Source organism: Notothenia coriiceps, unplaced genomic scaffold, assembly GCF_000735185.1.
Source record: "Notothenia coriiceps isolate Sejong01 unplaced genomic scaffold, NC01 NC01_scaffold00024821, whole genome shotgun sequence".
Taxonomy (NCBI): domain Eukaryota; kingdom Metazoa; phylum Chordata; class Actinopteri; order Perciformes; family Nototheniidae; genus Notothenia; species Notothenia coriiceps.
In genome coordinates this window covers 67495-80257 of record NW_011357522.1, presented here as the reverse complement: position 1 = coordinate 80257, position 12763 = coordinate 67495, and the positions used below count along the sequence as shown (strand labels likewise).

The following is a 12763-nucleotide window of genomic DNA, read 5'->3' as shown; positions in this document are numbered from 1 at the left end:
GAGACTGTGTGTGTAATGGTTGTGAAGCAGTCAGTCATAAAAGCACTGTGAACCAAAGGGCACGCTGAAAGTCAAAAGGCTGAGAATAAACTTGGGTGCATTTGTGCAGCTGTGTGTGCTGTGAGCAAGGGAGAAGGTGAAAAGCTTCAGACACAATCAATAGTTGGGAATAGTAATGTGTCTCCTGTATGTGTGCACAGAAGCAGATGCTGAGGGAAGGGGACTGCAGAGAGATGACTTATAATTCCAGTGAAATTGAATAATATAATTGTCCCTCCATAGGGAGAACAATGTGCCCTATCACTGAGTGGAAATATATTAAGTGTGAGTTTGATTTTAAAAACAATTTGAGAGCTGGGATTGTTAAATGTATTCAGACATACTCTGAATTCCCATGTTGTGACATCAAACAGCCTCTGCTGTAAAGAAGGTCGACCTACAAGGACAGATCCTGTGTATTTTAGCAGTGTTTAGAGGCAGATAGGGTGGCACTTGATTTATTTTGACATACTTTAATATTCATAATCTTCATTAAACATTGCTGCCCTGACCCAACTGCATTTTAAGTTTTTCTCAAGGCATTTTTCATTCCCATAATTTGTAACCTCATGACAGACATGGAAACATTGCAGCTCCACACTAGAACCACAAAGTATTTAGCTGGTGTTCACATACTGGAAGCACTTTGTACACAGCAGCTCTGTATGTGAAGCGTGGCATTTTAGTCTCCCATAGGATCATGGTCAAGTACATCTTGTTAAAACCATCCTGAGGGGGGTGATCGTTCCATTGTCTATACACCAAAACAAGACAAAGCACTTAGTGTGCTCTCAACATGTGGCTGTTTTTTTCCGGTGTGGCAATGCTCGACAACAGCTGTCATCTCTGACATCATCACTGGAGTGCATTGGCCCTTTTTAGGTGGCAGTGTGCCCCGGTGCATGGTCAGAGGGTATGGACAATTTGAAGAAGACCAAACACATACTTAAGAAAGGTAAATACAATAGATTTGAATGTTGTGTGAGTTAAGGGCTTTGAGAACACAATGTAAACCATTTTAAGACCGTCAAGTTGTAAATCTAAAGCAAAATATATTTTTCTCCATTTCTTATCTATCACAGACTACACCATTAAAGACACAGGACACAGGCATGTTGAAAATCTTACAATGTATATAATTGACACAAGATTTCAGATACAACAGCAAATGAGACATTTGTATTTTTTAACCTCTTTCCATAGATTTCTGATAACAACAAAACCAAAGTACATATAAACAAGAATTAAAAGTACTTTTTTTCATCATAAATTGGCACCTTTAAGAAATCCCTCTCGTATTCAACTCAGTGTAAAATAGAGCTGTCTTTAAATGGTGGCATATCCAGCTTTGCATTTTTCCCACTTAATGAATGAGGGCAGGATTAAGGTGCACAAGCTGATTTGAGATCAGCACTAAGGACCTTTCTCCTGCTTCCTCTCACACACAGGGGCTTTGGTTTTACACTGGTTCATTATAGTTGAACAGGAGATGTCTTGCTGGGCCATGTCTATCTGCATACACACATCCTCAATCAATAGTCGTTTCTGGAAGGTGTTGACTTGCGTATTGATCGACCATCTTGCGATGTCTTTGTGCAGACAATGCCATTTATTGGCCTCATAAAAGTGCAGGTTTTATAAAAGGGAGGGGGACTTTGAGCAACAAATTAATGAGATCAAAAGGAGGAAGAGGAGAGAGGGAGGGGTTGTGCAAATTTCAGCCGATGACATTGTGAGGCAGTCATTGAAACTGAAGTTGTGAGTCGCAAGTCGTCTTTGAATTGGAATGTCACCATCACAGTTGGAGTCATTTCTCATTCTTTACAGGGGTTTCATGTGGACTTTCACATACATATTCAGATTTTTCTCAAGGGTCACAACAAGAAGTACCATGTGGTGATATTACTAATTGTTCTTTGTTCAAAATGTATATTTCCCCCCCCCACTGGATCATCTAACACTATTGAACCTCTCTTTTTGAGTCAAAATAGGGACCCCAACACTAGACAAAGTGTCAATGGCAGTCACAGGCAGATTTATTTAACCAGGGACAAACAGGAAGGACATACAGGCATACACACAGCAAACATTGCATTCATTAACTAAGCATATCTAAAAAGTAAATATGATCAACAGTTAACAGCCTCACCCAATTCCAGAGCAGTAATAAACCAAGTATCTAACAGATGTGCTTCTTAAATCTTGACTGATCTCCCAACAACTTAATTAAATCTGCAGTATTAACCAATTTGTAATCTTTTTTTATTCATGACATATCATAGTGGATTGTTCCAGTGTACAAATGAAACCATGATGTAATTTAAAATATGTGTCAGTTTCTTTCCTACAAGATAACTGTATCTGTCACACATGATACTGACAAGCAAAGATATAATTAATCCAGATCGTTTGAACATCCCATTCTTTAAGAAATTAGCTATTTCAATATCCCGTATCTGTCAGTTTAAATGCACTATTCAGTGACGTGAATCCAATAAATGTCAATACATTTTATTTCTGTGCCATCCAAACAAGATTTATAAAGGCTCCATCGTCTGTCCCTCTTTTGCTTTATCAATGAAAAAGAAGTGCACACATCCACACACATACACACATGCAACTATCATCCCATCATCCTGCGCACAGCTTTCTTAAATGAGAGCTTTGAAATTTCTTTGAATTAAAATGTGGTATGTTTTTCCTCCCCAGCAAGCTTCTCATCAGGAAAAGTTGCACACTGTGTGTTCCCACAACATTCCTAGTAAGTTTGACACGTAATGAAGCACTGTGTCATTTTCTTATTGCCTTGCCACCATGTAGAAGCATGAGGAACGCTTTAAAGGTCATTATAACCGATGAGCAGGGAGAAGGGGGTGGGAATAAAGAGGCACTGATATAGAAAAACATTGCAAGGAAATGGAAGGCAGATATGTATAAGCTTTGACAGATGATGAATGAAATACGAATCGTAGCATACAATGATATGGCTGTTATAAAATCTTGATACCTAATTGGCTATTTTCTTCTAGAAAAAACAAAAAACAAATCAAAAATATGTACACTGTTGTGTCTGCCATACAACTAGTTGAAGGATTTAAAAGACTGTGATTATGGATTCTTGCTGAAATTAGACAAAAAAAGCAAGACATTGCGATTATGATGCTAATCAAAGGAGCACTGGGCCTTGGCAGAGAGCACACACAATTATGCATATTATATTTTTGCTCTGCTGTACACAACAAAAGAATAGTACAAAAAAAAAAAGTCTACATGACAGCAGTGTTTCTGCTTCTGTACATTTCTGCTCTGCTTCACGTTTCCCAAATCATGAACTGTCAATCATTTGCTGTGACGGCAATCTTAAACCGACTCCCCCATTCCACATACTCTACAGTGCTCTATAGTGGGAAGCTGCTGTCATCTGAGACCTGGCCCAGCACAGATTGTGTTTTGCTTACACGAGACTCTCCAGTTGATCCTACACAGCCAGCAGGGTCTGGAGAGAGAGGGAGATCTGCCCCAGCAGGGGGAATTTAGGGGTTGAGTGGATGGATGGATGGATGGTGCATGGGTCACGTTGCTCCCACATTAGACGATCATGTCGTTGTGAATGTGATCACAGCTATTATTAGGGCTTACATGATGAAATGGCAAAAAGTGCTGACGAGGAGTGCTCACGTCCTCGTTCTGCCAGTGTGTGTGTGTAAGTGTAATAATGATGTGAGGCTTAATGTATTACGAGGTCTGCTGGGTCGTGCTGTCCAGATTATCTCCCACTAAAAACCATCAATATTGTCATTCAATTATGTTTGTGTTCGTTTGCAATAAACATTTGGGAGTGATGAATCCATGTTGGGGTCATTTGTGAGTTATTAATAAATAAATAATTCTAATGAACACAAGTGCTGTTTTGAAGAAGTGGAATAACAAATATATGTATCTGAGCGCCACTGTGAAGCCCCATTCTCCCTCTCCCTGTGGTGTCAACACCAACATACTGTTAGCAACATAGTCTTACACACATGTCTACAGATATAATCTCAGAGAAACCCAACACCAGAAACAAAACATAAGAAGATGCGAAAAGACCAGCTCTAGTGGTGTGGTAATATAGCAAGAAATTAAAGAAGAGAGCAGAACCAAAACCATTCATGAATACTCGTAATTCCATTTTGTTCTAATTTAAAACCAAAAGGAAGTTCGTCCAAGTGATTTTTTGTGTTTAATATTTATACCTTTTTTTAGTTTTGGCAAAGTAACTAACCCCCAACATCTCCTCCCTCCCCTTTCCGACTCTCCCCAACCTCCATGTCCCAAACTCAGTCCCAGTTTGTAGATTCCCCCGTCAATTATCGCCGGAGCAGCAACATGAGCAGTGAAAGAAGGTAGATGGAGATCCCGGGGAGGTTCTGGTTGGCGGAGGTTTTCACCTTCTTGTTTTCTGGAAGGTAGTCCACGGGTCGCTGGGTAACAGGGAGAATAAGGCGCGGGCTACGGGCGCACACGTCATCAGCGCACACGCCACTTCCTGATCCGCTGACGTCATCACCTACAGACAGAAGGTCAGGAAATTAGTTTTTGTACAATATGCAAAGAATTAAAAAATGATTTTAGATTTTCATAGAATAAACATAGTAAGACCACTGCCTTATACTCAGGTATTTTAAACATACTTTGCACATACACTATTTGATCAGCTTCCATATGAATAAATGAGCCATGGGGAAAGCCAAGAAACAGGATGAGGATTTCACCAGCATCTGTGTCATCAGCATCAGTACGGGGTACAAAATATGACTTCAATAATTTAAAAACGCACTTTGATTTAGGCCAGGCATATTTATGCCTTCATCTTAGTTCCACATGTACTGATTTTTGCCATTTTGCTAGAGTTTATACAAGCCAAGATAGAAGATCAGATGAATAGAAACAGAGTCACTTCCCTTAATCTAGACCTAGTTAAAAAGTTTCTAATCATTAGGGAGTTTTCTGGGATGCAGTTTCTTGTGAAGTGTTCTTCGGAAACTTGTGGGCTGTGTTGGTAAAACTACTCACTGGTGTCCTGAAAGTCCACATCCTGGCCGTTCAGAGCATTCTTCAGGCGGTGCGTCATGATCTTCAGCTGCATTATCTGTTGCCGTATTGTCATGTCTGGTTTCGTGATGTCGATTTCCACTTCAGGGTTGTTGATCTGGCTGGCCAAGCCATCGCCCATCACTTCGGGAAAGTACCTGGCAAACATGATTTATTTATTTTTTTAACCACAGTTAATTAGTGAATATGTAACATGCTGAACAGTCAGTATTGTCAATTTGTCAATGGCAGGATAAAAACACCTTAAGTTCTCTTCATTTTTGAGGATTCTGTTGAGTCAGTTGCTTTAACATATCCTTATTAGGTGACAACACAGTGTAGATGCTTTCAAAAAAGGCCTAAAAACACATCTTTTTAGAATAGCCTTTAACTAGATTTTAAATCCCCCACATTATGCCATGCCGGCATGAATGTCACAGCTTTTATTATGTTGTTTTAATTGTTTTAAAATAGTTTTTTATTGGTTTTGTGGTTTTGTTTCACCCTTTTTAATTTTGTAGCACTTTGGTTTTGTTTACGCAAATGAAAAGTGCGCTTATAAATAAAATATGTTATTATTATTATTATTATTATAAGCCTAACAGTGGTGGCATATACTATTCTATTCTGTAAAAATCTGGTTGAAAACCTGCTATTAGCTATCATAAGCTACTGGTCATACAAAAGAGAACATTGGTTGCTGTAAAAACAACCCAACACCAAAGTGCCAAAAACTGCACTTCATCGAATTGCCACTTGAGAGTTGCTCCATCCCAATAGAGCCCCTTGCAGAAATAGGCACGTTTACAGCTTGGTCAATAAATTGGTTTTGGTCTCTAAAGCTAATTCCTACTTTCATGACAACTGTATGGGACGTGAATCTTACTGACCATCACTGACCATCATTTTTTAAAGATATCAATTCTTGTTTTTGCCGTATCATATTTTCTTCATACAGTATGGTTGATAAGCCTTACCTGGCACGGCTCATGCCGTTCCAACATTTATCCTCGGCCCCTGTTCCTGTGGCCACTCTGTCACTGCAGAGAACACTTGGGAGAGAAACCCAGTATGGCTGCATTTCCCTCAGTCTCATGGTTACATCAGACACCTGGGGCAGAGTTGACAGCAGCACATTTGTGAACTTTTATACAAAATCACAGCAATAAGGTACATCAAACAACAGATAAATACATTCCTTCTCCCTCAATAACCAGTTTCAGTGTTCAGTCATCTGAATCATTCATCCATTCAAGCATTCAGTCCCATCTAATCGCCCCATAGTTGCTGTGTAAAGGTGAAATGGACAACAAAAAGGGTTTGATTGCCCATGATGAGCAATGGCTCTTATGTCATAAAACCATTACTGTGAATAGGCTGGATTAGGCCATCAGAAAGCAATAAAAAGGACACCGATTTTTTCGGGTAAATACTCACCAGTTTTTCCATTTTATTACTGCTGGTTCCCAACCTATCCTCCACTGTAACCTTCCCTTTCTTCATGATGTCGTCAGCTCCTGTGCTGCTGGTTCCTCCTTCTCTGAGGTTGCCACAGGCCTGGAACAACTGAGTGACAGTGAAGTAAAGACAAGACGGAAATGTAGAGGGACACACAAGAGGGGAAAAAGTTAACAAAAGGGTGAAATGAGGATATTCAATCAGTTTTGTTTTGAAAATGTTTATGAAGTTCATTCAGCTTTTAAATCACTGTAAGAACCAAAAGAGAGCTACGCTTTTATCCTCTTAAAACCTTTTGAACTAGTAACATGAACTGTAAGCCACCAGACTCTCTCAATAAACGTTACTTCCCTACCATGTGGTTCATATCCTGGATTTTTATTGGGGTTGGTGTTAACAAGAATGAAATGTGATGCCCCTGAAACCAGGCTTTTGAATAGAATCCTATAAACCCATACTCATACTGTATCACCAAAGCATTTAGTTTGACACCAATTTATGTATAAATATACTAAGTACACATAAATCGATGCATTTAAAAGCCAACAGCGACAAGTGGCGCTGATTACTTGCTACATCCCAAGAGTCAATCACAGGATCGCACTATTCCCCTTATGCGGCTTACATTTTACAAATGGAGCCCAGGGAATAAAGTAAGACTGCAGTCAATCTGTCATCCAATCTGGCCTGCTTAGAGGAGCCTCAAGCCTTTGAACCTTCACACATAACTATAAAAATAATCCTGTCTTAAGCTTCCAGTTATGTCTGTCAGCATAACTCATTGGTGTTGTGTTGTTCACAGCAGATAGAATAATGGACATAAAACATGGCATTGACTCCGTTACACTAGAGTAGTAGCAGACAGGCCTGAAACACATTAAGTTATACACCCTGCAGTTTTTCACAGCTGTATTAGATATGCTTCCATTTGTAGTAAATGCATAACACAACATATGGCTTTTGATGTCAACAGATTATGTAAATAGGAGATAATCTGTCCAACACTCTGACTACCATAATACTCAACATGAATGACTTCTGTGGAATAAACGCAGACTTTCCACTAGAGATGAAGATGAAGCTGAAGTTGTGTGATGATTTCCAACTCAAACCGGGTCAGAGGCAGTCTGCTATGCTATGGCTCACCTCAAACAGCTGGACTCTTTGACAGCAAATCGGCACAGAGGAAGCTTTGTCTTCCACTCAAAATATACCATGCTTTCCCCCTTCAAACAACTGAGCCAGATTTCAATTGCTGCCAGTGCAGGATCACATGAAACTATTCAACTGTAAAGTAAACACTTGGCTGGCAAGCTGTGTCATGACTCATCCTTTTATTTTAAATGTAGGAGGTGTAGCATTGAAACAGCAATAATGTGGTGGTTGGACAGGTGTTAACTTCACAAATGAATATAGGGGCAACAGTGGAGCATAGGGGATACTAAACTGACAAGTAAGGGTATATTTTACACCAACTTTCTTTAACTGACCACTACTTTTAGCTCTTTACCAAGTGGTTCTGAATATTATTCCTGTGTAACATGAAATATTTATGACTGAATAATCAAGAGTCAGCAAATATGCTTCTGCAGGACTATGTGGTTGTGCTTTGAACAGATTTGATTGACAGAAGCCTTGTTACTGGCAAACAATGACATCTGCCATATCATTTTGTTTACAACATTGCTAAATCCTGTGCCTGACATCACACCCACTGCAAAGAGCACGGACAAAACACTAATAGAAACAGAAATACAAATATAAAAATGAAACTTTTTGCAGACATCTTTTGTGTGTTTATGCAGCAAATAATTTTCATTGTGACAGTATAATCCATGAAGCTATATAGCAGGTTGCTGATGGAGGTTCCCATGTTGCTACTGTACATGTTCTGCAGTTTGCAGAAACTTGTGTTTGGCCTTTTAAAATCATTTGAATATAATTTGCATTCTGCTATGACTATAGCATTATGTTGGTAAAAAACACATAAACAGTTTGTATAGTTAATTCAGCTTCATGTGCATGTACCAATGTTTGCTCCTATACCTTGTTGTTGATGGGCTCTATGTTATCCATCATGGTAAACATGGCTTCTGATATGCGAGTGGGGATGGACAGGACCACGCTATCCACACCAGATGGACCATCAAAGCGACCAGCCACCTGCATCATTGTTTCTACGGAGATGGGAGGTACAGTTAGCGTGAAGAAGGGTTGAAACGTTTCATGTGTGGCACACTGGTATTCACTGCAGAAAGTAGCATCATGTGTGAAACTATGAGGAACCATATGGCTGATTGGATGCATGTGTAAATGGCTGTCTGCTCCCTACCTGCCAGATGCCTCCACTCGGTGTTGAGGTCCGCCTGGTTGGCCAGACAGCCCTTCATGACATTGCTGCAGTAGTTGGCACAAGGTCTGGCGGAGGCCATGCCGCGGCAGTGGGGACAGTACGTCATCGTCATCATGGCCCGCATGCACTCCTGGCTCAGCTGCACCTGGTAGGGCAAAGACAAAAATAAACTTACACCACCTGGATGAAAAGTTACTGTTTTATGATTTAAGCAAATATGATATAATAGTCTTAAAGGTCACCTATTGTGAAAAATCCACTTTGTCATGTCTTTTCTACATAAACATGTGTCTCCTCTGTGTAAAGAGACTCTGAAAGTTTCAGGAAAAAAGATTCGCTCACTTTTTGTCCTGATCGATTTATTTAAAAACCTGTCTGAAAATGAGCTGATCAGATTTTGGCCACTTTATGATGTCATAACGATTTTCTGGCTTCTGTAACCATTAGCATTGCGATCTTTTTAACCAAATCTCTCTCAGAGGGGCGTGGGGAGTGGCGCCTTATTTTCATCTAAAGTAACAGGACAGGAGAATCAGCCTCTTTGAAACAGGGCTGAAACAGGGGGGTTGATGGGATGCTACAATAGGCGCGTTCGTGTCTCACTACGCGTCGGCAGGTACTTTTCCCACTTTAGTTCCCGATATGTTCCGAAATGTCGCGTTCACACCAAAAAATCCGGAAACTTAACAATTTAGTTCATGATGAACCTTTTAACCCCCTTTTCAGTCCCTGCTAGAGAGGCAGGAACTTTGTGGGATAAAAGGTTCCTATTTCTGCAAAACCACGCCCGTTAAAACTCCTAAAAAGTCCATTTTATTATCCTCGCATTAGCATTATATAGCATTTAGCATTAGCCAGCGCACAAACGGGAGGAGAGACTAACTTATGGCAACACAAAGAAAACATGGTGGAGATGAGGAGGTGTCTTCTACTGAAGCCAGTCCCCTATCTCCGGGGACTTTCCGCCCGGGAACTTCGGGTGGGCAGTAGTACGCCGTGAGTTGTTTGCCGCCTGCCAGTAACCCAAAGGCAGAAGAAGAAGAAGTGACGTCAGCTGCTTCATTTGCCTAATCCTCCCTCAGGGAATTATTCCGTTGTGAACGCGATCTGTACTTAGTTCATGGAGAACTAAAGAGTTCTCATGAACTAAGTTCTGATTAACCTTCGTGGGAAAAGTACTGCGGCTGTGAAAGCGCTAATTGCATGATTTTTTTGGTATTCAGCCAAACCACTTAGTGATGTTTGTATATAACTGAGAACTATAATATATCTCGATGAAAAACTTGTTATATAGGGACCTTTAAGATAAAAAATGGACAGCGCGTTGTTCACAAAAGGTATATTTGATGTTCTCTTTATAAAATCACTACCATGAACAAGGACAATTCCAATATGTTATACCAAAGTGTTCATTTTCTTAATAAAATAAGCAGATGAAAATGTCTTTAGCCAGACAATGACCGTCGCAGGAACAGTGTGGGAGGTCACCTCCCATGGTGCCTTTTTCAAATTGGCACCAGACTTTCATTCAGCACAGGTTTCCTTGGAAACCACTTTTGGGAGAATTCGCTTTTTTGTTTCACATGCGATGAAAGGCCTGACATTCATACAAGTATTCTCCAGTCCTCAATCCATCCTTCCTGTCCTTCCATTCCTCCCTCTCTATCCCACAAGGCCTGTTCCCCTTAGGAAAGGGCCTTGGGTGCGTGAAAAGTGAAACTGGTTAATACCAGTAAGCTCTGTTCGCAAGAGAGTTACAGCTTATGGCATCAAAACCTCAGGATGTGTGTGTGTGTGCGTATGGGGGAGAGAAGAGAGAGAGGAGAGAAGAGATGAGAAACTGAGCGAGACACCAGATGCACACGAGAGCCACCAAAAACCACCATCCCCACACCAACCCAAAGAAAAGAACCGACACCCAACAGACCCACCACCAGATCCGAACACAAGACACCTCCACGCCCACCCACCAACCAACACCCACGAACACACCCACTCGAAAACAGACCAACCCCCCACACACAAAACAAACCACAACACACCACAACCCACATACCAACCACAGAGAAACCAACCAACAAAAACCCCACAACACACAACTCCACCACAACCCACAANTGGCCACTTTATGATGTCATAACGATTTTCTGGCTTGTGTAACCATTAGCCAATCAGCAACCAAGGTAACCCCCCCTACCTTATCACCTGAATCTCCTCCTAGAGCACCATTGTGTTCTTTTTAACCAGATATCTCTCAGAGGGGCGTGGGGAGGGGCTCCTTATTTTCATCTAAAGTAACAGACAGAGAATCAGCACTTTGGAAACAGGGCTGAAACAGAGGGGATTATGGGTAATGCTGAAAGGATCTGTTTGGTGTTTGGAGCCAAACACTTCAGAGACATGTTTTGTATATATCTGAGACCTATAATATATTGATGAAAAACAGTAGGGACCTTTAACTTATGATTTTCTATATTATCACTCATATTTTGTCATAACCAAAGCCCTGCAGGCATCCCTATCATAGCACATACCAACTCTGTCCTTGAACTTTCTGAAATGAATTTGATTTCCTACCAGACGACAACTGGCCCCCATGAGGAAATGGAGGTTGACGCGACAGACACTTTAAAATGCCCTATCGGCCAACTCCATTTAAAAGTCCATGTACTGTCTGCAGCTCGTAGCCTTGGGGCCAAGTCAGTCCCTCCCTCCTCACTGCCTTTCCTGTCTATGCCCATGCCACTCTTTGATTCCGCTCAGCTGTAATAACAATAAATCAGAGCTTTACAGGTTGTTTAGTGCGGAGCGGAAGGAGGGAGGGTTGGAAGGAATCGGGGAGTACGACATTTCACTGTCTTTAAAAATAAACTACAATGAGCACGGGTCAATAAAACATTGAAAGACAATCATAAATCTTTCAAATGTGAAAATATACATAAGCAAAAGAGTTAAAGGAAGGACAAGCGGTGTCTGGAAGCGGGAGGTGTGGGACTTTATTTTCCTAGACGAGGGTGCGGTTTTATTGAAGGAGAATGACACGCTTAATAGGAGCTTTTCCTGCAGGAACCTCCTTAAGGTTTTTTTTTACAGCCCTGTAGGAAAAAATGACCACAATATAACCTGCAAGTTGTTGAAAGGGTTGATGGTCGAACCAGTGACTCATATTGTATTGGCAAGCTTTGACATTTATGGCTTTGAAAAGTCACGCTTCAGGATTCGTTAAGGTCTTCTTTTTAGAATATAAAAAACGTCACATCGCCATCACCCCAAATAGATGCTTCCATTTTCTACTTCCAGATTCCCCTGGACCAAGGAAGTCTATTCTAATGCCTTGCCTTATATTGGTAGTTGTAAAAATCATGGAATTGTGATAATGTTAAGTTTGTAATGTAAGTCTAGTTAGTCAAGCCCTTAAACCCGGAAATTAGTATTTTGTCTCAAAGTCAACATTTATTTTTTAACAATGGTTGTGGTTCAAACAAGCTTAAAAGACTTTCACATGTTGTCAGACACTATGAGTTAGAAAACAGTGGGTGCTAGTTTGTGAATATCTAAACTACTAACCATCATCACGCTACCACGAGTCCGCCATTAGCTTAGCATTGGTGAAAACGTATCTCTTTCGACTCCACTTCGACCAAAAAAAGAAAAAGAACTTACATACTAACTAAACACTTATATACTAACAAAGGACTGGCTTATCTAAAGCTAGTTGAGTAGCACTTGAAATGTTTTGGCTCTATGAAACCTGATGTACTTATATGATTCTGTTTTCTTCAAGTTTGTATCTTCTTGGTCGAATGCACTTATTGTAAGTTTTGATAAAAGCGTCAGTTA

General features: G+C 40.5%; 1 protein-coding gene across 1 annotated transcript; it reads right to left on the bottom strand.

Moving 5' to 3' along the window:
* Positions 1 to 1154: 1154 nt before the first annotated feature.
* On the bottom strand, positions 1155 to 11773 carry LOC104955769 (glypican-1-like). Its single transcript, XM_010783160.1, has 7 exons — positions 11715 to 11773; positions 8903 to 9153; positions 8617 to 8747; positions 6550 to 6678; positions 6090 to 6223; positions 5095 to 5270; positions 1155 to 4588 (listed from the first exon to the last, which is right to left on the bottom strand). Exons 1-7 carry the CDS (start codon positions 11771 to 11773, stop codon positions 4389 to 4391), a joined length of 1080 nt encoding a protein of 359 aa, XP_010781462.1. The 3' UTR covers positions 1155 to 4388.
* Positions 11774 to 12763: the final 990 nt, after the last annotated feature.